Source organism: Phasianus colchicus, chromosome 9 (assembly GCF_987193195.1).
Source record: "Phasianus colchicus chromosome 9, bPhaCol1.hap1.1, whole genome shotgun sequence".
Classification (NCBI taxonomy): Eukaryota; Metazoa; Chordata; class Aves; order Galliformes; family Phasianidae; genus Phasianus; species Phasianus colchicus.
This window is the reverse complement of record NC_143444.1, coordinates 27,917,723-27,938,690: the sequence shown is the minus strand read 5'-3', so window position 1 is coordinate 27,938,690 and position 20,968 is coordinate 27,917,723. Positions and strand designations below refer to the sequence as shown.

The window sequence follows — 20,968 nt, the reverse complement described above, 5'->3', positions numbered from 1 at the left end:
AGGAAAAATTCAGCTTTATTTTCCTCTAGTTTATAAGGTACAACTCTTCCTCTGTGAACTCAAAGTCTGGCTTATTTGACTTCTAGGAAGATCTAATTGCTAAATAGGCCTGCTCTTGCCAGGATGGTCTCACAGTAGTCAAAACCAGATTGGAGTTCCACAATGAGGTGTAGAGGTGATGGGATGTATGACAGAAACATTGGATTTATTTAGTAGTATTTCACAGATCCACAGCAGAAATTGAACCAGAATGCCCCAGCCCTATTAGTGATGTCTGAAGCAAGAATCTCATGTGTTTTCTTGCTGCTAATGTTAATCATTACAGCTGTAAAGACTGTAAGTGTTGGTTGTGTTGACTTTTCTCTGATTGGACAAATGTTGAATTTAACAATAACTTTGAACAGTAATTTATAGAGGAATCTGAGCGAAGGAGTAAATGAGAATCTAAAGCTTGATGTTATTTGATATGTTGTGAAGTGAGGGATGAAAGCAAGACTAAATATTCAAAAAGTTCAGAAGTGATTTGTTAAAGCTGTAGTGTGCATGCCAAGAAGCATACTTAAATAGCTACAGTATTTTAGGGTAGAAGAACAGAGCATGAGGGCCTTAAAGTTAACTGCATAGGAAAAAAAAGTTTCTAATTTGAATTTTAAAACCTTTCTTCTACTTGTAACTTGTCTAGACTTTTGTCCCAGTGTACCGAATATTTTGATCTGAGATGTCAGTTATTGGATGACCTCACTTGTAAGTATGTTTGGATTACATGCATGTCATTCTGCTTGCAACTTCCAAATGTTCCCTCCTTCTGTTGATGAGACGTAGAATTTAGACTTTGTGAGGAGGTTGTTTCACCATTAACTTGATGTGCTAGCTATTCTGTGTTGTTAATGCCTGAAATAGACCATTCTTGGTGTTTTAACTGCAAGGCATCTGAACTCCAGGTCTGGTTGTTTGTACAGTACCTAGGTAGGAGTTTGTGCATGAAGTTACCTATCTGTGTTTGAAGTTGCTGATCGTGATGGTGTGTAACACAACCCAATACACATGTGGCTAGATGCTGTTCCTGCTCAAAGAAGTATCTGTCTTCTAAGTTTCTGTATTCTGTTTTTTCTCTAAAGTAATGCAGTCTGCATCAGTGACAGATAGTAGGCTCCAACACTGTGATCTTTCTTATAAACTGCTTTGTGTAGTGCCTCCTATTAAAGTGGCATGTAGCATTGTCATAACATACATTAATTACTAAACTGTTTGAAGTTCTTTGTATTTAAATTCTACAGACTTAGGGTAGGGGGGTTCTTTTGTCTTGTAGCATCAGAAATGGAACAACTAAAGATAAGCCCAGCTGCCATGTTAGAAGATGAGATTACCTGGCTAGAAAACTTTGAACCCAACCGCACAGCTGAGTGTGAGACCAGTGAAGCTGATAACATCCTATTAGCAGGACACTTGAGGCTCATCAAGACTCTCCTTTCGCTCTGTGGGGCAGAGAAGGAAATGGTTGGTAAGTATTCCTTTTTATTCTAAAGGACTAGTTTTTGGACTAGTGTACAGCACTGAAAAAATGACTTAGAAAATGTTTTAATCAGTAGAAAGTACCTGTGAAGACATTATAATATATCAGTGGGAGTGACTGAGAGCTGAAGGAGAAGTAGTGTTGACTGTATCTTTATTGTACTTGTGACACCTGGTAAGCCATTTGGATGCAGTTTTGTTGATATGGTGATATTAAGTGACCTTACTGTTACAGAGGACCTTTTGACATTTACAATAATATGTTTAACAGTAGATATGGATTTGTGTTACAGGTTCATCTTTGATAAAGCCATTGTTGGATGACTTCCTCTTCCGAGCATCCAGGATTATTCTGAATAGCCATTCTCCAGCAGGCAGTGCTGCAATCAGTCAGCAAGACTTTCATCCAAAGTAAAATTGCTTTTTCATTAATGTTGGATTTTGTCCAAGTGGTGTTCAGGAATGCAAATGTCAGCCACACTGGGGCTACAGATACAAGAAGTTCATCATACTGATGTAGGAGTATTTCTTCTGAGTGTAACTTTCCAATTTATACATTTCCTATATCATTGTCCAAATAGTGTCTTTGTAAGTTCTTTTTGAAGAATTTTTCTATGTTCTTTTGTGTGACCCAAAATCTGTACTTCCAAAGGCTATGCTTTGCGTTTTAGACCAATGAAGAACTGCAAGCATAACTGAGTGCTGATTTCCTGAGGTCAAAGAATACTCCTTTTGCTCATCTTCACTAGGGAATTTGGTCAAGTTGTAGCACAAGCAGGAAACTTTACAAGCCCCTTTTAAATGAAGATATCAAAAATGCCTTTAACTCTTTTTTTATCTTTTGGAATAACTATTTTTTATAAAAAGCTAATGCTGAGCAAGTCTCCTTGTACCTGAGATATTCTGAGCCACTATGAGTTTGTATTAACTGATTGCTTTCCTTCCTGTCTCCCCAAGAAAGAAAAAATACCACTCTACAGTATCTCAGTTTTTTTAGCATTTAAACTAGTTCTTTTGAGCAGTTGCCACTTGTTCCAAGTAATGTGGCTTTCTAGAATTAGAAATAATTGAGTCATCTTCAAAATAATTCTCAATTGTGGTTTCCTTTTTAGGTGCAGTACAGCAGATAGCCGATTAGCTGCCTATGAAGTGTTAGTAATGCTGGCTGATAGCTCACCTTCCAATCTTCAGCTTATTACAAAAGAGCTGCTTTCTATGCATCATCAGTGTGACCCAGCTCTTACCAAGGAGTTTGATGTAAGCAAGTAGCCTTCTCTTCATTTGTGCTCCTGTGGTTTGGAGCTCTGTGATTTGGTTAACTGCTTCATTCATTTAATTTCCATAGTCTTCAATTTGAAATGACAAGAAGAAAGCAGACAAGTAAATGAAGATCCATTTGAAGCAAATGCTCTGAGTCTTTGTCAATTATCTGGATAAGGAGAAAGCGTTGTCTAACTAGCAATTTGTAGATGTTTTAGGCTGTTCCTTATGTTTTCTGCTAAATATTATATAAGTGAACAAATATAGCTCTTGTGATGTTTCAGATTTTATATTCCTGGTTTTCCATGAAATTGCTTTTGACAGCTCATGTAAGGGTGATTATAAAAGCTGTAATGTTTTTTGGAATCTCATGCGTTCCATAATTTACTGGGACAAAAAATGTTTCTCATTTCAGTATCTTCCACCAGTGGATAGTCGCTCCATTTCAGGATTTGTGGGACTGAAGAATGGTGGTGCTACTTGTTATATGAATGCTGTCTTCCAGCAGCTGTATATGCAGCCTGGTCTCCCAGAGGTAATTGGTTCAAATGTCCTCAAGGTCATCTTTTCAAAATCTTCAGCATCTTTATCAATGACATAAAGGATGGCATCGAGTACACTCTCAGCAAGTTTGCAGATGACACCAAGCTGAGCGGTGCAGTCGATACATTAGAGGGAAGGGAAGCCATCCAGAGGAACCTGGACAGGCTGGAGAAGTGGGCCCGTGAGAATCTAATGAGGTTCAACAAAGTCAAGTGCAAGGTGTTGCTGGGGCAATCCCAGGTATTTATAGGGACTGGGGGAAGAACTCCTTGAGAGCAGCCCTACGGAGAATGACTTGGGGGTCCTGGTGGATGAGAAGCTGGACATGAGGCAGCAGTGTGCACTTGCAGCTCATGAATGTGTTCTGGGCTGCATTTAAAAAAAAAAAAAAAAAAAGGGGGTGGCCAGCAGACAGAGGGAGGAGACTGTCCCCCTCTACTCGACTCTTGAGAGGCCCTGTTCTGGAGTATTGTGCCCAAGCCTGGGGCCCCCAGCACAAGAAAGATGTAGAGCTCTTGGAATGGATCCAGAGGAGGGCTGCAAAGATGATGGAGGGCTGGAGCACCGCTCCTATGAAGAAAAATTGAGGGAACTGGGCTTGTTTAGCTTGGAGAAAAGAAGGCTCCAGGGAGACCTTGTTGCAGCCTTCCAGTTCTTGAAGGGAGCATATAAACAGGAGGGGGGCAACTGTTTATATGGATGGATAGTGATAGGACAAGAGGGAATGGTTTTAAACTGAGACAGGGGACATCTAGGTTAGATATTAGGAGGAAGTTTTGCACACAGAGGGTGGTGAAGCACTGGAACAGGTTGCCCAAGGAGGTTGTGGATGCCCCATCCTTGGAGGCATTCAAGGCCAGGCTGGATGTGGCTCTGAACAGCCTGATCTGGTGGTTGGCAACCCTGCACATAGCAGGGGGGTTGAAACTGGATGATCATTGTGGTTCTTTTCAACCCAGGCCATTTTATGATTCTCTGAATTACCATTGTCTGAGATGCAAGTTCATTTTAGCACCATTGATCAAATAATCAACAATTGTTTTAAAAAATAAGAACAAAAATGTATGTGTGTATATGTAGATAATGCTCTCTATATAAATACATACTAAGAATATATAGAGGCTCAAATAAATTATTGCTCTAAGTTGTCAAACAAATAATGTTTGTCGTGAAAACCTTATTAAACTAGTTCTTATCAAAATTATTGCATTTGTTTTTTCCTAGGCTCTGCTTTCCATTGATGATGATACCGACAACCCAGATGATAATGTGTTCTATCAAGTTCAGTCTCTTTTTGGTCACTTAATGGAAAGCAAACTACAGTATTATGTACCTGAGAACTTTTGGAAGGTATTATTTCTTTTTGCTCTCCTACTTAGCAGTCGTTTATTCACTGTTCTCTCACTGCAGAAATTCTAGGGATTAAGTTTTACCTCAAAAATTCAGAATGTGTAAATATAACATTTATTTTAAAAAAAAGACTTAAGTGATATTTATGTGGAACAACTACCTCTTTAAATATGTATATATTTTTGTTTAGATCTTCAAGATGTGGAATAAGGAACTTTATGTTCGAGAACAACAGGATGCTTACGAGTTCTTTACCAGTCTTATAGATCAAATGGATGAGTACCTCAAGGTAAAATCTTCAGGGATTTTTTTCCTTGTATACATGCATCTTTTTGATACCTTTTCTCTGTTCTCTTCTTTTTTGTCTTGAAAGAGAAGGCAAAGAACCACTGGAATTATTTTACAATCTAAGTAACATTCAGGAGTTTAAAATTCACATTGTATACTTGGTCTTTCAGTCTGCCAGTATATACAACTGATGTCTAATTTTACATCTCCAACAGAAAATAGGAAGAGACCAAATATTTAAGAATACTTTTCAAGGTATCTTTTCTGATCAGAAGATCTGCAAGGACTGTCCTCACAGGTAATGTTACATTTTAGTGTGTTAAATATCAGCTGCCATAACTGTTAAAATATGTAGATCAAAACAGCACTAAAAGGTGGGATAATATGCCATTGACTGTAAATATCATAGGTGTTGATAGTTATGTGGCAAACAGTCTTATTTCATAAGCACATGTCTTGTTGATGCAAGTTGGAGAGGTTCTACTCTGTCGATGTATTTACCATTTTTCCTCTTTAATTTAGATATGAGCGAGAGGAAGCCTTCATGGCTCTCAACTTAGGTGTGACTTCGTGTCAAAGTTTGGAAATATCATTGGATCAATTTGTTAGGGGAGAAGTTCTGGAAGGAAGTAATGCGTACTACTGTGAAAAATGCAAAGAAAAGGTATTCTTAATGTCTGTGAAAAAATATTCAGCTGTGCTTTGTTGTTTTCATAAGCATTACGTGCTCACATGAAGCCTTAAATTTTGCTTACTCTTTCGTAATCAAAAAGTTAAACAGATGCAGGTGGTGTTCTGCATTTCCTGTAACTTGTATTGTGAAATGAACATTTAGAGGATGGCAGAACAGTAGAATGTTTTGAAACATACCAGTCTACTGCACAACCTCTCTAATTGTGATAGTACTCTGTCAGCATTAGAGTTATCCTATCTCCAGTAGCTGTATTGTACATCAGGTGGCTGGAATCAAACATCTATAGAGAAACTAGAGATGTTTGAGGTACATAGATGAAGACAATACTTTCTTCTCCTTTTTAAGAGAACTACAGTGAAGCGCACATGCATTAAGGTCTTACCGAACCTGTTGGTGATACACCTGATGAGATTTGGCTTTGACTGGGAAAGCGGACGTTCTATTAAATATGATGAACAAATAAGGGTAAGAATACTTTCCACTATGCTTCTTGTTCCTACTCCTCCCCTTTCTCTCCACTTAATGAAAAATGGAAGCACTCACGCTTCTTATTCTCCCTTCTTTCCCTCACATTTTGGTACTGGGCTTTTGAACATGTGGTACAATATGATCATGCTAAAGAAAAGAAGTATTTTTCCTTTGTCCTTGTCTGCAGCATTCTCAGACTCCTTTCAGAAAGCATGAGTAAAAGCCTCTAAGGATATTTTATTAAAATTCTGTGTCAGGAGAACCAAAAGTTGTAGCACCGTGCTTTCTTGTAGTATTTACAACGTGGGAAGTATTAATACAACTTATAAAATTACACTGAGTGAGTGCATTACATAATCTGTTTAATCTAAAATCTCTCTTCAAACAGTTCCCCTGGATGCTGAACATGGAGCCTTACACTGTGTCAGGGATGGCTCGCCAGGACTCGTCCTCAGAAGTGGGGGATAATGGTAGAAACATGGATCAAGGAGGTGGAGGGTCCCCAAGGAAGAAAGTTGCACCTACAGAGAACTATGAGCTTGTTGGTGTGATTGTTCACAGTGGCCAGGCTCATGCAGGGCATTACTACTCCTTTATAAAGGACAGGAGGTAACAACCAAGAAGGTTCACATAGTGATTCTAAAGACTACATGTTTTAGGAAGGTATAATGAGCCATTCAGAGCTCATTGGAAGCACCATTTCTTTCTTAACATCCAGTATTGCTGTCAACATTATCAAAGTCTCATGAACTGTTATGTATCTTGTGTTGTATTCTGAATGCTTTTTGTGACACATAGTTGCCGATTATGGGCTTCACTAATGTTTTTAATCAAGCTTAATTTTTTTAATCAAGTTTTGTCATTGATATAGTTTTCTATTTCATGTCAAAACAAATGTGTGTTAAGGGCCTTCCTTTCTGTGGTATTCCTTGGTGATTGTTTTTGTTGCTGTTTTTGGCTGAACACTCAAATAACATGGTTTCTGTTCTGACAACAGGGGATGTGGAAAGGGAAAGTGGTATAAATTTAATGACACTGTTGTTGAAGAATTTGAGTTAACTGATGAGACCTTGGAATATGAATGTTTTGGTGGAGAATATAGACCTAAAGTCTATGATCAATGTAAGTAGAATTGAAGATTAATTTACAGTAGCTTTGTATCTCATACCAGTTCTCAGTAGTGTTGGAGCTGAGTCTGTTAGATCCTCTTTGCATGACTTGGTCTAATTGTTCTTCCCAAACAATTTCTAGCCAAAGCATTCTGTTTTACTGAAGGACATAGTCATTTGTGTATGACCTAATATTAGTTAAACTGTATTCACTGTTCAACTCTTTGTGGACTTAATAACAGAAGATTCAGAAGTAAAATGGCACATTGTTAAAATGGTTTGAAGAAAATACAAACTAGATCTTATCTTAGGCTAATTAGAATGTGCATAAAATGTGCTTTGGGATCACAGTTAAATTTTTCAGTGCTCTAAGGAATTAATTCCAAATGCATTGATACCATTATTCACATGCTGAGTAATTTTGATGATTATCATCCTAATATACATGTGTTCTTTACTTTTGAGTTGTTTTTCTTCTTCTCTAACATAGACTGATTTTTTTGATCCAAGAAGTGACTGTACTGCAGTCTTCAGTGCTTGCACACTCAGTTTTGCTCTACTGTAGGAATGAAAAGAGTTCTAAATCTCCAAAGGTTCATCAAATGCCTCTTCTCTCATCAGCTAACCCTTACCCTGATGTGCGGCGGCGATACTGGAATGCCTACATGCTGTTTTATCAGAGAGTGTCTGACCAGAACTCTCCAGTCTTACCAAAGAAAAGTCGAGTGAGTGTCGTGCGTCAGGAAGCTGAGGACCTCTCACTGTAAGTTTCTCTTGTATCCATAAAGGCTTCTCCTATTTTGGTGTACAGATTCATCTCCAGAATGAAGGCATGAATAATTCTTGTTTCACATAGGAGCATACTTATCCTCCTGCTTTTCTTTAAGCTGCTTAATGAATGGCCTTTTATTGCTTTTGTAACTTCCTCTTCCATACTTGTGTCACTGTTGGAATAAGAAATTCAAGCTGACTGACAGCTTCAGAAATAATTTAGACTGTCATCTGAATTTGCCTTAAGGTGATACTGGCCCTATTGGTATTTTAAGACTTGAACTGGAGATTTGTCAGAGTTACATTATTGCCTTTGATATTCTTATGTTTTAGATCTGCTCCGTCTTCACCAGAAATTTCACCCCAGTCATCACCACGACCCCACAGACCCAACAGTGATCGCCTGTCCATCTTAACTAAACTGGTCCGAAAAGGTGAAAAAAAGGGACTTTTTGTGGAGAAGATGCCTGTACGGATATACCAGGTAGAGCACTCAAAGTTCTAGTTAAATGCTGTTCATACAAAGCTTAAGCTCACGATAAGAGGAAGACAGAAACTTTGAAGGTGACCTTGAGGCAATTCCATTACTGAACACAAAGTTAGGAAGTGACTGGGTTCAAATATAAAGGTAACAGGCTGTTCAGTGATGCATTGTTGTATGTTTTGTTGTTACTTCTCCCGAAACTGACTCATCATTTCTTGGTTTTACATCAGTCTTCTGAGTTTCCCATATATTTTCCCCCTCCACTGAAGTAGTGGTTCAGAGTATGAACAGAATAGGTCTGTCTCTGGTTTTTTAAACACCATACGTATTTGTGTGAGATCAAATGTCAGTTAAGTGCTTTTTTAGCAGTGTTGTAATTTTTTGCCTTTTTTTAAAAATCTGCAGATGGTGAGAGATGAAAACCTGAAATTTATGAAGAACAGAGATGTATACAGTAGTGACTACTTCAGTTTTGTTCTGTCACTGGCTTCACTAAATGCTGTAAGTAAGGAGACTTTTAATATTTGAGTACTCTGAAAATACTAACTAGCAATAGTTAAAGAAGCCTCAAAACAGGAAATTTAGAAGAGAAGTGTTTGGTATGATTTTGCTTTTCAAACTGAGCTATTCTTTGACTTCAGTAATTCTTCACACTGATAGTATCCATCTCAAAGCTGACTCCAGCCTTCTGCTGCAGCAGTGGGGAAAAATGTCATTGTGCCATAATAATTTAAAAATAAGTAAAATTAATTGATGCAAACAGAGCTCTGCAGGGGCAGAAACTCCTCTGTGTTTGAAAGATACAAAAATTGGCTTTAGTCATCTTGAAGTTGATAGACCTTCATTTGAATATAGTTTAATTAGTTTTTCTGAATGTAGCTATGGATTAATAAACAAACCAGCATTTATTAAATCCACAGACATAGTGGGTCTTCCAGCAAGTTTGTTCCTGTTTTAGCATATATGTTAAACTAGCATAGTCGTTACTGGAAACAGATTTCAGCACAGACAAGTGTGGTTTGTTTTGCTTTCTAGTAAAGTAAATTACTTGAATAGAGCACGCTGACTTATTTAGGAGACAGAATGTGTGCTGCAGGTATAGGTTTGCTCTGGAGTAAATGTGGTGTTTCTTTCAGACTAAGGTAAAACATCCTTATTATCCGTGTATGGCAAAGGTCAGCTTACAGTTGGCAGTCCAGTTCCTCTTCCAAACTTATCTCCGAACCAAGAAGAAACTCAGGTAAGGTCTGACTGTGGGAAAGCCACTTCTGACTTAGCAGAAAAGGAAGAAGTGAGATGAAACATTGCTTGGGTTTTGCAGCTGTTTTTCATTACTGACAGTTTCCCCTGGTTTGGTTTTAAAGGGCTGATACAGAAGAGTGGATTGCAACCATAGACGCACTGCTCTCCAAAAGTATTGATGCTTGTCAGTGGTTAGTTGAATATTTTGTTGGACCAGAGGGCCGGGAGCTTGTAAAGTAAGTACCCTATTTCTGTCTTACTTGCAGTGTTTAGTGTCTTGCCTGTGGATAGGGCTTTGAAATAATGTGGTCTGGCATATCTGTACTGATAGATTGCCAGAAAGTTAACAGTGCATGTTCTTTAAACAGTGCTCTAAATTGTCATTTAAGAAAATGTTAGAAATAAAAACCTCTGTTCAGAGTTTTCAGTAATTCTGAAAATATGATAATAGTGCAGTGTAGATGAAGGATGCAAACTAATTCAGAGGGATGCCTTGGAGTGTGTTTGTGAAGTCACTCCTGCAAGTGGAGGGAAAGAATGTGGTGAAAGTGTTTAGGGTAAGGTAAGTTAAATACTTAGCTGACAATGATTACAAATGAATTACAATGTATTTCATTCACCAACTCAAGATAAGCTTAAGGCAATTCTTGGAGAACTGTTAACAGAGGGATTTGCCAACCAAAGAGGAGTTTATCTTAAAAGTTGTGTTGGAAGACAGGATCCTGTGGTAGCTTTTAGTTTTAGATTTTTGTTCTTTGAATGAATAAAGCATTGTTATAGACTTTTGTGGTGAGAAGCAGGAGTGCAGGAAAATAAGTTAAAGCTTATCCACAGAAGTGTAGTGTGAATTATTTTGAACTGTTATCCTTGTTAAAATGATAAATACCACACTTAAGCATAGTAAATATACGTACACTTTGATTCCAGTTCTTCTTGCAGCTTTGCCTTTTATCTTCCAGGACTTTCCTCCTGGAATGCAGTGTAAGAGAGGTGCGAGTTGCTGTAGCTACTATTCTTGAAAAAACCCTCGACAGTGCCTTGCTTTATCAAGAGAAGGTTAGTGACACCTCATCAGCAATGATCCTCTTGATTGTCTCTACCCAATATCTCTTGTTTCACTTGCAGGCAATGCAGTGTGATTTGCATATGACAAAGTGGAAGGTTCTCATCTTCAGCAGGCTTGTAGCTCTTTCTTAAATAGGTTAATGCTTGTCTGCTCCTAGCCTGGGAAGTAACGTGCTGCTGTAATTCCTAGAAGTTTAAAGTATTAGTTATAAACAGTTCTATCTCATTTCAACATGAGTGTATGGCATCTCACGAAAATGCAGTTTCCAAATATTAAAAGAATGTAAGATTTATTCTCTCTCTCTGTAACAGAGAGAGCCCAGAAATCAGCTTTGTTTTTAACTAGTACTCTTCCTCGCTCAGAGTCAGAAACCCACAGCAGTACAGTAGTAACTGAGCTGTCACGTTCCAGGGAGAGACTGGAACTATGGTGGTTGTTCAGTGGTTTAACTTCTTATTAAAAAATCTTGGCAAGTAAGTTTGGGAAGTGCGGTTTGTTATATTTGGCTCATTTTAATATTGTAAGAAAACCCAGCAGAAAGTATGTGAAAATGCCTGAGGTTCACCTGTTTCTTATGGATATCTGAACCAAGTCATTTGTATTAGAAGAACTCTGTCAGAAACACTTTGCCATCTGTCGTATTTCTATAAGCTGTCAGTGGAGATGGCAGGGACTTTCAGGTGCCCAAATCTTGTTTAGTCTGAAGTGATTTTTCTTGCATTCAATTTCAATAATTTTTTTTTTTAAAGCAGTGTTGTGGCTGGAAGGCACAGCTGTTGTGTAAGCTGTTGTCTATGAAGAAAATTTCTTAGAGCTTTGAGGAAAGATTGCTGTGAAGTCCTCCAAGCTTAATAGTAGTAGTAGGAAGATGGGCATTTAAATACAGCTTGAGAGCTTCTGATTACTTACTGTTAGCTGTTTATGTTAACAAAGATGTAATAAGTATTATACCAAGGCCCTTAGTGTGCTCAGTGTATTACTGTAATGACTGGAACTTTTGAACATCAGTTACCATGTGACTAATTTGAATTGCTTTAAAAAAATGTTGAAAACTTGTGTAACTACTGAGTTTCACTTCTATAAGCAAGTTACCTATGTGCTGATGCTTTCATTACACTGCTGTGTAATATATGCACATTAATTCAGAGTTGGAAATGGTAAGTTTGTAGTCCTATGTTAGCTATTTATGTTAATTACAGCAAGTGTAGCTGACCATACATACTGTTTTGTTAATCAAACTTGAAAATGTAGAAATGCCTGTATTTTAAGCAGGCAAGAAGCATTTAAATGCAAGTTAATAATTGTTTTTGCAGTTAAAAAGTCTACATCAGTTATTGGAGGTGCTACTTGCTTTACTGGATAAAGATGTTCCTGAAAACTGTAAAAACTGTGCTCAGTACTTCTTACTATTTAACAACTTTGTGCAAAAGGTAAGCAACCATTTATCATCTTCCCATATTACTTCAATTTTAAAGGACAACAGTAAAACAGTAAAACAGTCTTCATGAAAGGTTTAAGCAGCACAGTGAAACTCTTCCAGAAGCGTATTTGTTCCTTGTTTCAGGGTGGTTCTTTTTCTTTTGTGTGCTGAGTGGCTTTAAACACTGATTAGGGATACAATCATACAAAAACATTCAAGCAAATTATACCTAGTGAGGATATGATTTCCAAAGTCTGAGCGTTGAGGTTTTGTTCACTGGGGATCTTTTGACTGTTTAAAAACAAAAAAAAAATACTAAGAGGTTGAAGGGGGTTTTTTTTGTCCTATAAAAAGTAGAAACACTGAAACATTGACAGCACAGTGCTGTGCTGTTCACCTCATTGTGGGTTCTGTCTATCCCTTCATTCTTTTTTTGTTTTGTTTGCTTCTTTTATAGTTATTTTGCCTATATTGATCCTGGACTAGTTTCTCTAGTGTGCTGTATGCAGTGAGGTGTCTTTTAAAGTGCAGCTTATTGATCTGTGAAGTTCACAACTTTTTAAAGGTGTTTAGCGAAGTTTTACTTCTGTCCCTTAGAGCACAAATTCTTGACCTAGATAGATCTCTAATGTATTATTATTGTCTAAACAGCAGGGTATAAGGGCTAGCAGTCTTCTTCTCAGACATTCTGCTTTGAGGCACATGATCAACTTTCTCCTTGGTCCCAACCGTCAGAGTAATCAGGTAAAGCTTATGTACCCATTCCTGTGTTTAGTATTCTTACATTACGGGCAAAACCTTGTTGTTTGATTAAAATAGATTACTCCTTAGATTATTCTGCAAATTTCACGCAGTCTTAGCATTCCTCTGTGCTGCTATGAAGAAGTAGCAGTGTTGGCAGAAGTTGAGTCATTCTGGTGTTAATAAACTGTGAACCAAATTTGAAGTCTTAGAATGTGGTGGTGGGCTGTTAAGGATATTGTTCTGTTTTGACTTAATAGAATTTGATTAAATCAACCAATCAGAACTCAAATCTCCCCTTTGTCTCAAACAGAACCGCAGATGGAGTTCAGCACAAGCACGTGAGTTTGGATATCTTCACAATACTGTTGCATTGCTTGTTCTGCACTCTGATGTGTCTTCACAAAGAAATGTTGGTAAGAACTGCATTTTTGCCTTTTGGTAACATTGCATTTCAGTTATTTTGATTGGGAATAACTTCAGCATCAGTAAGGTCTTGCCTCACGTGAACGAGTCAACTCATGTTGTTGGCTGTCAGAGACTCACATCTATCATATCTGTTATGTCTCTTGCTAATTGTAAGGGGAGTCTCTAGACTGAGCTACTGCAGAATAATCAATGAAACACTGCTTTGGATATTTTTTACAGGAGGCAGAGTTTTCCAAATAAACATAATAAAAGAATGAGTTTGGATTTCCAGTGCCCTAAAAAAGGAATTTAAAGTTGTTGTTTGTGAAAGAAAACTTGATTTTTATCTGAGGTTTATAGTTTCTGGATTTGGAGGCAGTCAAAAATTGTGAACAGAAGAATGATAAATGCTTTGAGCATGATGAATGTACAGTAGTGGGAGTGAATTAAATACCAAAGTTCTGATAGTTGATCTGAACATTCTGCTTTTGCTTTCTTGCAGTTCGTTTCCCTTTACTGTCAATAATGTAAATGATACATTAGCACTAAAGTTTGTTATTTGGGCTGGCACCATAAAAGCTAGTCAAGGTGAATGACTTCAGAAATGACAAGGTAGCAAATGTCAGCAGTGACTTCAAAGTGTGTAGAACAATGTCATTTATTAGTGGATTGTTTTTCTGTTTGCTGTTATAGCTCCTGGTCTCTTTAAGCAACGTCCACCTCTAAGCATCACTACTTCAGGTCCACTTTTGACACTCCATGAAGAAGTGGAAGCCTTGTTATTCTTGTCTGAGGGAAAACCTTACTTAATAGAGGTATCTATCTGTTCTAAATTCTACCTTACTTAAACATATATCTGGTCTGATAGTGCTAACTTGAGTTGTTCTCACTGAATGGGCCATGCTTGACCCAGGCCCCTGGAGCTGGGCAGCAGGAGCTGAGTGAAGTGCTGTGAGAAAAGGGAGAAAAAAACCCTTCCTGAAGAAGGGTGATTTTTTTTATGATAAACTTGATCCATCTCTTGAAAATAATTGTATGGCTACATACAAAATTATTTGCATTTTTCCTTTAGGTGATGTATGCATTACGAGAGCTAACTGGATCTCTATCTGTTCTCATTGAGATGGTGGTGTACTGCTGCTTTTGTAATGAGCACTTTTCCTTTACTGTGCTACACTTCATCAAGGTATGGAGATATTAAGATGGGGTATTTACATGAGTTTTTCTTCTAGGCTTTGGTTATGCTGTCTTATGTTAGAATGGCACTGGGATCTGCAGCAGAACAGTCAGTACAGTTTGCTGGATTTTGGGAGGGCTTTCTTGTTTTTTAACTTCTGTAGTTTAAAATAACTAATTTTCAAAAGGCTGTGAAGCTCTCTGTCAGTTCTTTGCATCATCAACCTATTCTACTGTTTGAATAATTTTATATTTCTTAATGCAGACTCAACTGGAAACTGCTCCACCTCATGAATTGAAAAACATATTCCAGTTACTCCATGAGATACTGGTAGGTGAATGGTAAAGACTTGCACATTAGGTACAGGATGGATTTTCTATCAGTGCATAATAAAGAAGGCAAAGACTGCACAAATAATCTCAACATTCACGTATCTTCGATCCTTCAGTTTAAAAGTTTATAACTTTTTAAAATTCCATTAACACCAGATTATCAGCGCAGTAACTTCATAAGTCTCATTTGTTTTTCATGTTGAGGTGGTTAAAACCATTTTGTAGTGTGGATGTAGGTCTCAAGCATAACTTCTGTTGACCCTTTTTTGTCAGGTCATCGAAGACCCCTTACAAGTAGAGCGCATCAAATTTGCCTTTGAAACTGAAAATGGATTAATAGGCAAGTAAGCCAGTGTGTGAATGCTTCTATCTTCTGCTAACCCTTGTGCTGATAATTCTTATAATCTTCTGGTTTCTTAATCCTTCTAACTGTTTTACTTCTGATGGAAAGCAACTTGGCATTATCTGATTTAACAACCACCACTGAAGTGAAGTTACTAAAATACAAGAGTCATGGGGAAGACCCAGAATGATGAGAGCTTGCTTTGTATGAATCAGAAGAAATGGCTTTTCGTGTAACAGAAATGTAGATGAGCTCAAAGAGCACATCTAATCTGCAAGTGCTGCTTGGTATCTCTTTCATAGCTGTTTGGTTGAGAAGCTGTTTCAGATGATGGCTTTCACCTGATTTTGTTTCAGATTCTGTGTTTGTGAGAAAGAAATTAAAAAAAAAAAAAAGCTAAATATTGTCTCATGCCTCACTGCTCTTCTGGTTACTAATTTCCATGTCTGACTAACAGAAGAGAAGATAACAAGAAATAGTGTAAGGGAATAGTGGTTATTTTAGCTCCAGATATGTCGGTCCCACTTGGACCAATCCTGTTCTGTAATTTAGGCAATACTTTATTTCTGCAGAGGAGAGATGCAATTATTCAATTTAATCTTTATGTTGTAGGCTTATTGTGTTTGTTGAATAGCACACTTTACAAGAACTGCTGTGAGTTTTGGGAATTAATGTTGTGGGTTTGCCTTGGAGTTGCCTAGCAACAGCACTAAACAACTTCCAGTTTCACTGCATGTGGTCCATGACCTGTCAGTCACATTGGCTGCTTTTACTCCAAGAAAAGAAAGTAGCAAATAATAGCTCTCTGTGGTCCTTATGAGAATTTTTACTATCTTGTTTGTGTAACGAAGCTTCAGACATTATCCTAGTTTTGCAAGTTAAAATCCAGGAGGAAGCTGGTTTTCTCCTTTTTTACCATGGCTTCAAACTTTTTTTCTTTCAAATTTGTAACCATAGCAATTATCTAACATAAAATGGATTATAGGGGAAAAAAACTGTGTTAGGAGAGGGCTGTTTAAAATTCAGGTGCCACGTTTGAAAGAATTACTGCATTTTGACTTTGATCTATTTTTAATCCAATAGTTCTGTAAATACTCAAAACTGCCAGTGATACAGCAGTGTGTTGAACACAAATGCTCATGCATCTGTAGCAATAACTTCTCCCACATAAGCTAAAATTTTAGCTTCGTGCTTGTTGCATTTTTGACTTGGTTGGTACACAGAAGTCTGATTTGTGGTTTTTAATCCAAGTGTTTCTGCCCACAGCCTTGATGCACCACAGCAACCATGTGGACAGCAGTCGCTGTTACCAGTGTGTCAAGTTCCTTGTTACTTTGGCTCAGAAGTGAGTAGCGTGGGTTTCATTGTTCAATCTTATTCTTGCATTAGATCCCACTGTGACTGTTTAGGCTGCTGCTCTTTCTATTTTTGATCAGCTTTAGCCTCTGTTATTGTAATATAAGTGGTGCTTATAGTAGGAGCTGCCTAGCATTAAGACCAAGATAAAGATAAGAAAACTGCCCCAGATATTTGAAATATTGTGATTACTAAATCTTGTTTGCTTGGAACTTGGCAGATGTCCTGATAAAGCATAGATCTGAAATAAGTGTATCTGTACAGAAGTACTGCATTGTGTAAACTTTATTGTTCTTGCTAATTCGGTTAATAATAGAATTGTTTGGCATAAGTCAGCATACAAAGGACAGCAGCATAAAGAAATATACATGGATTATTATTTTTTTCCCCTTTGCAAGAGTGCCTTGTTCATTAACAATGAAACTCATTTCAATTTCCAAGGTGCCCTACTGCAAAAGATTATTTCAAGGAGAATTCCCACCACTGGAGTTGGGCTGTGCAGTGGCTACAGAAAAAGGTAGTTTGGCTGTAACTGTATGGAGAAACATCACTTTATTTACAGAGAGAATTATAAAACCTCCAATCTGTACTTGAATCTTAAGTTGATTTAAGACAAAAATACAAACTACTTTATTTTTTTTTACAATGAGAGCTTGGATGAAGTTAAACCTGGTACATTCAAGAACTTTGGTAAGCCACCACATGTTTTAGGCTTAGCTGTTTGTGCAATAAATATAACTGAGTGGAAATGGTCATAATGATTATTGTTCTTTGTCATGTGGGAAGCTTTCACTGCCAGTATATTCCTGTTAGACTTCTCTTTATTGCAGGAGTGGATTTCTTACAGAATCATCTAAGCTTTGCACAGAACACAGCTGTTGACATGTACAGCTTTTTGTTTCTACATAGTTTTGTCAGTAGGATGTTTGTAGTGCAGCTGGTGCTTGTTGCCACTCTTCTCTTGAACTGACAGCTCTGGATAGTTCTGTGCCTATTTTTACAGTGTACTAGCTTCTGAAAATGCTTGTTGAATATCTGGATCTACTGCTCTTCAGCTGGATAACCTGCAGTCATGTCGTTGGCAGACAGAAGGAGCTGATGACTAGGTTTCAGCTGAAGGGCAGTAGTCTCTGAAACTATTCTTAGCTGCATCAGAAGGCTGTGTCTAAGCTCTCCAGCTTGTTGATGGATTCAGGAAGCTTATTCCAGACTTGCTAGTCTACCTGTCATCACAAGTGTATAAGACCTTACACGTGTGAAGCTCATACTGCAATTCTGTACCTTTCTTGGGTGTTTTATGCCTTTTTTTAATGCGCTTTTTAATGCAGATGTCTGAACATTACTGGGCACCTCAGAGTAATGTTTCCAATGAAACATCAACTGCAAAAACCTTCCAGCGCACTATTTCAGCACAGGTATGTGTGTCAGTCCTGGGAGATGATATTAAGCTTGGTTTATTTCCCTTCTCACTTTTCAGTTAGCAGCTATAGTTTTAGCAACTTTACCATATTCCTCTGTACTTCATACCATTCCTACCTGACAAACCTATATCTTGTGGCTTTTTCTGTAGAAATTAATCCATACAATTATCTTGTCACTTCCTAACAGGACACACTGGCCTATGCCACAGCCTTGCTGAATGAAAAAGATCAGTCTGGAAGCAGTAATGGGTCAGAAAGTAGTCCAGCCAATGAGAATGGAGACAGACACCTACAGCAGGTAACAATTAAATAAGGGCGTATTTGTCTGTTGCATTGCTCAACTTGGTTCTGACCCAAATTCTAGAAACACCACTGAATATAATCACAATAATTGTGTGCCTGATGGAAAAATAATGTACCATATCTTTCTCTCCCCTCCCCTTGTGTGTGTTGAAAGGGCTCAGAGTCTCCTATGATGATTGGTGAGACTAAAAGTGACCTTGATGATGTTGACCCATAAAAGGATACCCGTGAACCCAAGAACAGATCAACTCAAATGTTCAATGCCTGGTACCTGTTGAAACCTAGAGTCCTATTGCTTATGCTATTACAAGAGTCTGGAAGAGAAGGATCTATGGCAATGTTGAAGAAGGTTGTTTCCCTGAAAGCTAAAAGCATTTATTAGCCACGAAGGCTTCAGATTGACAAATGCTCTAGAAAACTGCATCTTCACCTGCAGTAGCTTATGACAGTCCAGACACCAACAACATTTTTGTCAAGAAGATTTTATCAAATACACAAACGCTAGTGGTTGAATTTTTATGTGAACATTAAATGAGTGAATGTAAAACTGTTGCTTTTCTGTGATGCTGCAAAAAAAAAATTCTTTTGGTTTTTATACAGAGAAAAACCAGACTGCCCTTATGTATGGAGGGCAAATTTTTAATCTTTCTGATAATATTGAATAGGAATATTCAAATTTCTGTATAAAGATGTGTGATGACTTACATTTCATTGTAAAATATTAGTTAAAGAATCAGTTTACATAAGGACTTCTGTATTTAATATGTCTCCCTGCTCATTTGTAAAGCTCTTTAATGGAAGGATCAGTAAGATTGCTCTGTGAGGAGAGTAGCTCCTTACAGAAAGGTTTGGTCATGGAGCTTCTAGCATGGCTTGTCTTTTTGGTACCCTTCCAAAAACCACAGGCAGTCAGGAAGGGCCATAAAAGAAAAACGTTCTCAAGGTATGCAAGTGTTTATGAAAGGATGTTGGTGGATTTAAAAAATAATAATTAAAAAAAAAAAAGTAGTTTAAAAGAAAAGAAGCACTTTAAAATGGATTTCTGTTGCAGTTTTACTCATGAAATTTTTTACTTTTGGAGACATATTGAATCAAATGTAGTCTCAATCGTGTGACCTGCAATCACTTGCTTATGCTTTCAAATTACTGAGAAAGTTAGTATTGGTTGTACATGATGAATAATTCCTTGATTGAGTTTGGGGACACTGTCGTGCAGATTTTATTAAGCAATTTTAACACGGGGAAAGAGTGATTTGGCTTTGTTTATATTTTCACTTGACCAGGCAACATTTAAAATATCACAGCTCTTTTGATTTGCTCGTAAACAACTGGAAGGCAGTTGGGATGATTTGAGCACAGTTTTGTTTTCCATATCAAATTTAGTTCAGTGACTTCTGGTTCTGGATACTAGCTTCTTTTGTGCCAACTAACTTCATACTTTGTACATTTTGCGTTTGTCACGTTTTCTGCACTGCTTTTTGCCTTTATTTATGGATTCTGCCTTACTTTAAAAATTATGTAAACAAACATGCACAGAAATGGGAGGGCATCTCAAGGAGTGCCTGGGCACCTCCAGAATAGACAAATTTGCCAAGTTAAAGGCACAACCAGCCAAAAAGTGCCTTTTTTCTTTCTACAGACTGTTGCTGAACCAAGAAGCAACAGACAGCTTTTCACTGTTGTGCACTAATATTGAAATTAACCAGTCATTTCACTGTTGGAAGCAAACATCTGATATGATTTCAGCTGTACAGCTTTATAACTTATTGCGGGTTAAGAGAACTTGTCGTAAATTGCGTGTGCAAAGATGCAACGGTGGCATTGTAGTGAATATCTCACTTTTTGTTGATTGATTTTTTTTTTTTTTCCAAACAATGTCTTCATAGGCACGTGGCAAAGTTAGCATTTTATAAATGTTTCTGATAATGTGCTGGGACATTTTAAATGTGTGACGTTTTAAATTAATTTTGAATAAATCGTTTCTTACAGATCCCCTTTCTTCCTCCCCCATCCCCAATACTTTGTAATGGGCCATAAATCTTCACAAACAGTCAGTACACAGCGGTGATGGTGATGGAGGAAGCTGGTAACGTTCCTATGGGTTGGCACCACTTGTCACTTCAGGTTCCTGTTATTTCCTATGGAAACAACGTCCTCGATTACTGCATGCCCAGAGAAGCACTGATGGGAGAACTGCATCAGGATGGCTCATCACCACTGTATACTTGAAACCAATACAAACTTTTTCATGGTTCTGCTCACGCTTGTACAAAGTCGATGGTTATAATTTGCAATAAGATCAATTATTTTGGTTTCCAGCTGCTGTCATTTGAACCTGCTGAAGATTATTTTTTTGGAAAATAGAGTTCAACAAAACTAGTTTTTGTGTAAATTGTGATGCATTTCTATGTTGTAATTTTTACTGCCAATCTTTTTGGATGAAAATGTTTTTATACAGCTTACATGATGTTCAGTGAGAAGCAGCCACAGCCTGCCTGTGAGCATTTGGGGAGATACTGTCCAATTAATACATGAACGTGTGGCACTGGAAAAATAGGCAGTCTTGATAAACAGTCTTGGGATTCCTGGTCAATGGAATAAAGTTATTCCTTTCACAGAAAACTAGTGTAATCTTTAGACTGTGCAACACACTGTCTTGTTGTCTTGTGGATCCTCTTGA

The 20,968-nt window shown here is 37.6% G+C and overlaps 1 protein-coding gene across 3 annotated transcripts in view; it reads left to right on the top strand.

Moving 5' to 3' along the window:
* USP24 (ubiquitin specific peptidase 24) overlaps positions 1-20,910 on the top strand; it is a 59,731-nt gene extending 38,821 nt beyond the window's left edge. For 2 of the 3 annotated variants that reach the window (XM_031603153.2, XM_031603138.2), the window contains 30 exons: positions 683-744; positions 1,310-1,501; positions 1,806-1,923; positions 2,625-2,769; positions 3,188-3,307; positions 4,540-4,665; positions 4,856-4,954; positions 5,169-5,251; positions 5,476-5,617; positions 5,993-6,112; positions 6,504-6,724; positions 7,113-7,237; positions 7,846-7,987; positions 8,329-8,479; positions 8,885-8,980; positions 9,616-9,719; positions 9,844-9,957; positions 10,681-10,777; positions 12,101-12,217; positions 12,859-12,951; positions 13,262-13,364; positions 14,050-14,171; positions 14,429-14,542; positions 14,798-14,863; positions 15,139-15,205; positions 16,475-16,553; positions 17,006-17,081; positions 17,893-17,979; positions 18,173-18,283; positions 18,443-20,910. In XM_031603153.2, the coding sequence (XP_031459013.2) occupies positions 683-744; positions 1,310-1,501; positions 1,806-1,923; positions 2,625-2,769; positions 3,188-3,307; positions 4,540-4,665; positions 4,856-4,954; positions 5,169-5,251; positions 5,476-5,617; positions 5,993-6,112; positions 6,504-6,724; positions 7,113-7,237; positions 7,846-7,987; positions 8,329-8,479; positions 8,885-8,980; positions 9,616-9,719; positions 9,844-9,957; positions 10,681-10,777; positions 12,101-12,217; positions 12,859-12,951; positions 13,262-13,364; positions 14,050-14,171; positions 14,429-14,542; positions 14,798-14,863; positions 15,139-15,205; positions 16,475-16,553; positions 17,006-17,081; positions 17,893-17,979; positions 18,173-18,283; positions 18,443-18,505 (3,355 nt within the window). In that variant the 3' untranslated portion in view covers positions 18,506-20,910. Of the gene's footprint in view, positions 1-682; positions 745-1,309; positions 1,502-1,805; positions 1,924-2,624; positions 2,770-3,187; positions 3,308-4,539; positions 4,666-4,855; positions 4,955-5,168; positions 5,252-5,475; positions 5,618-5,992; positions 6,113-6,503; positions 6,725-7,112; positions 7,238-7,845; positions 7,988-8,328; positions 8,480-8,884; positions 8,981-9,615; positions 9,720-9,843; positions 9,958-10,680; positions 10,778-12,100; positions 12,218-12,858; positions 12,952-13,261; positions 13,365-14,049; positions 14,172-14,428; positions 14,543-14,797; positions 14,864-15,138; positions 15,210-16,474; positions 16,554-17,005; positions 17,082-17,892; positions 17,980-18,172; positions 18,284-18,442 lie in introns of those variants that run through there. The other variant, XR_016469362.1, reaches the window with a different exon arrangement.
* The last annotated feature ends 58 nt before the right edge of the window (positions 20,911-20,968 follow it).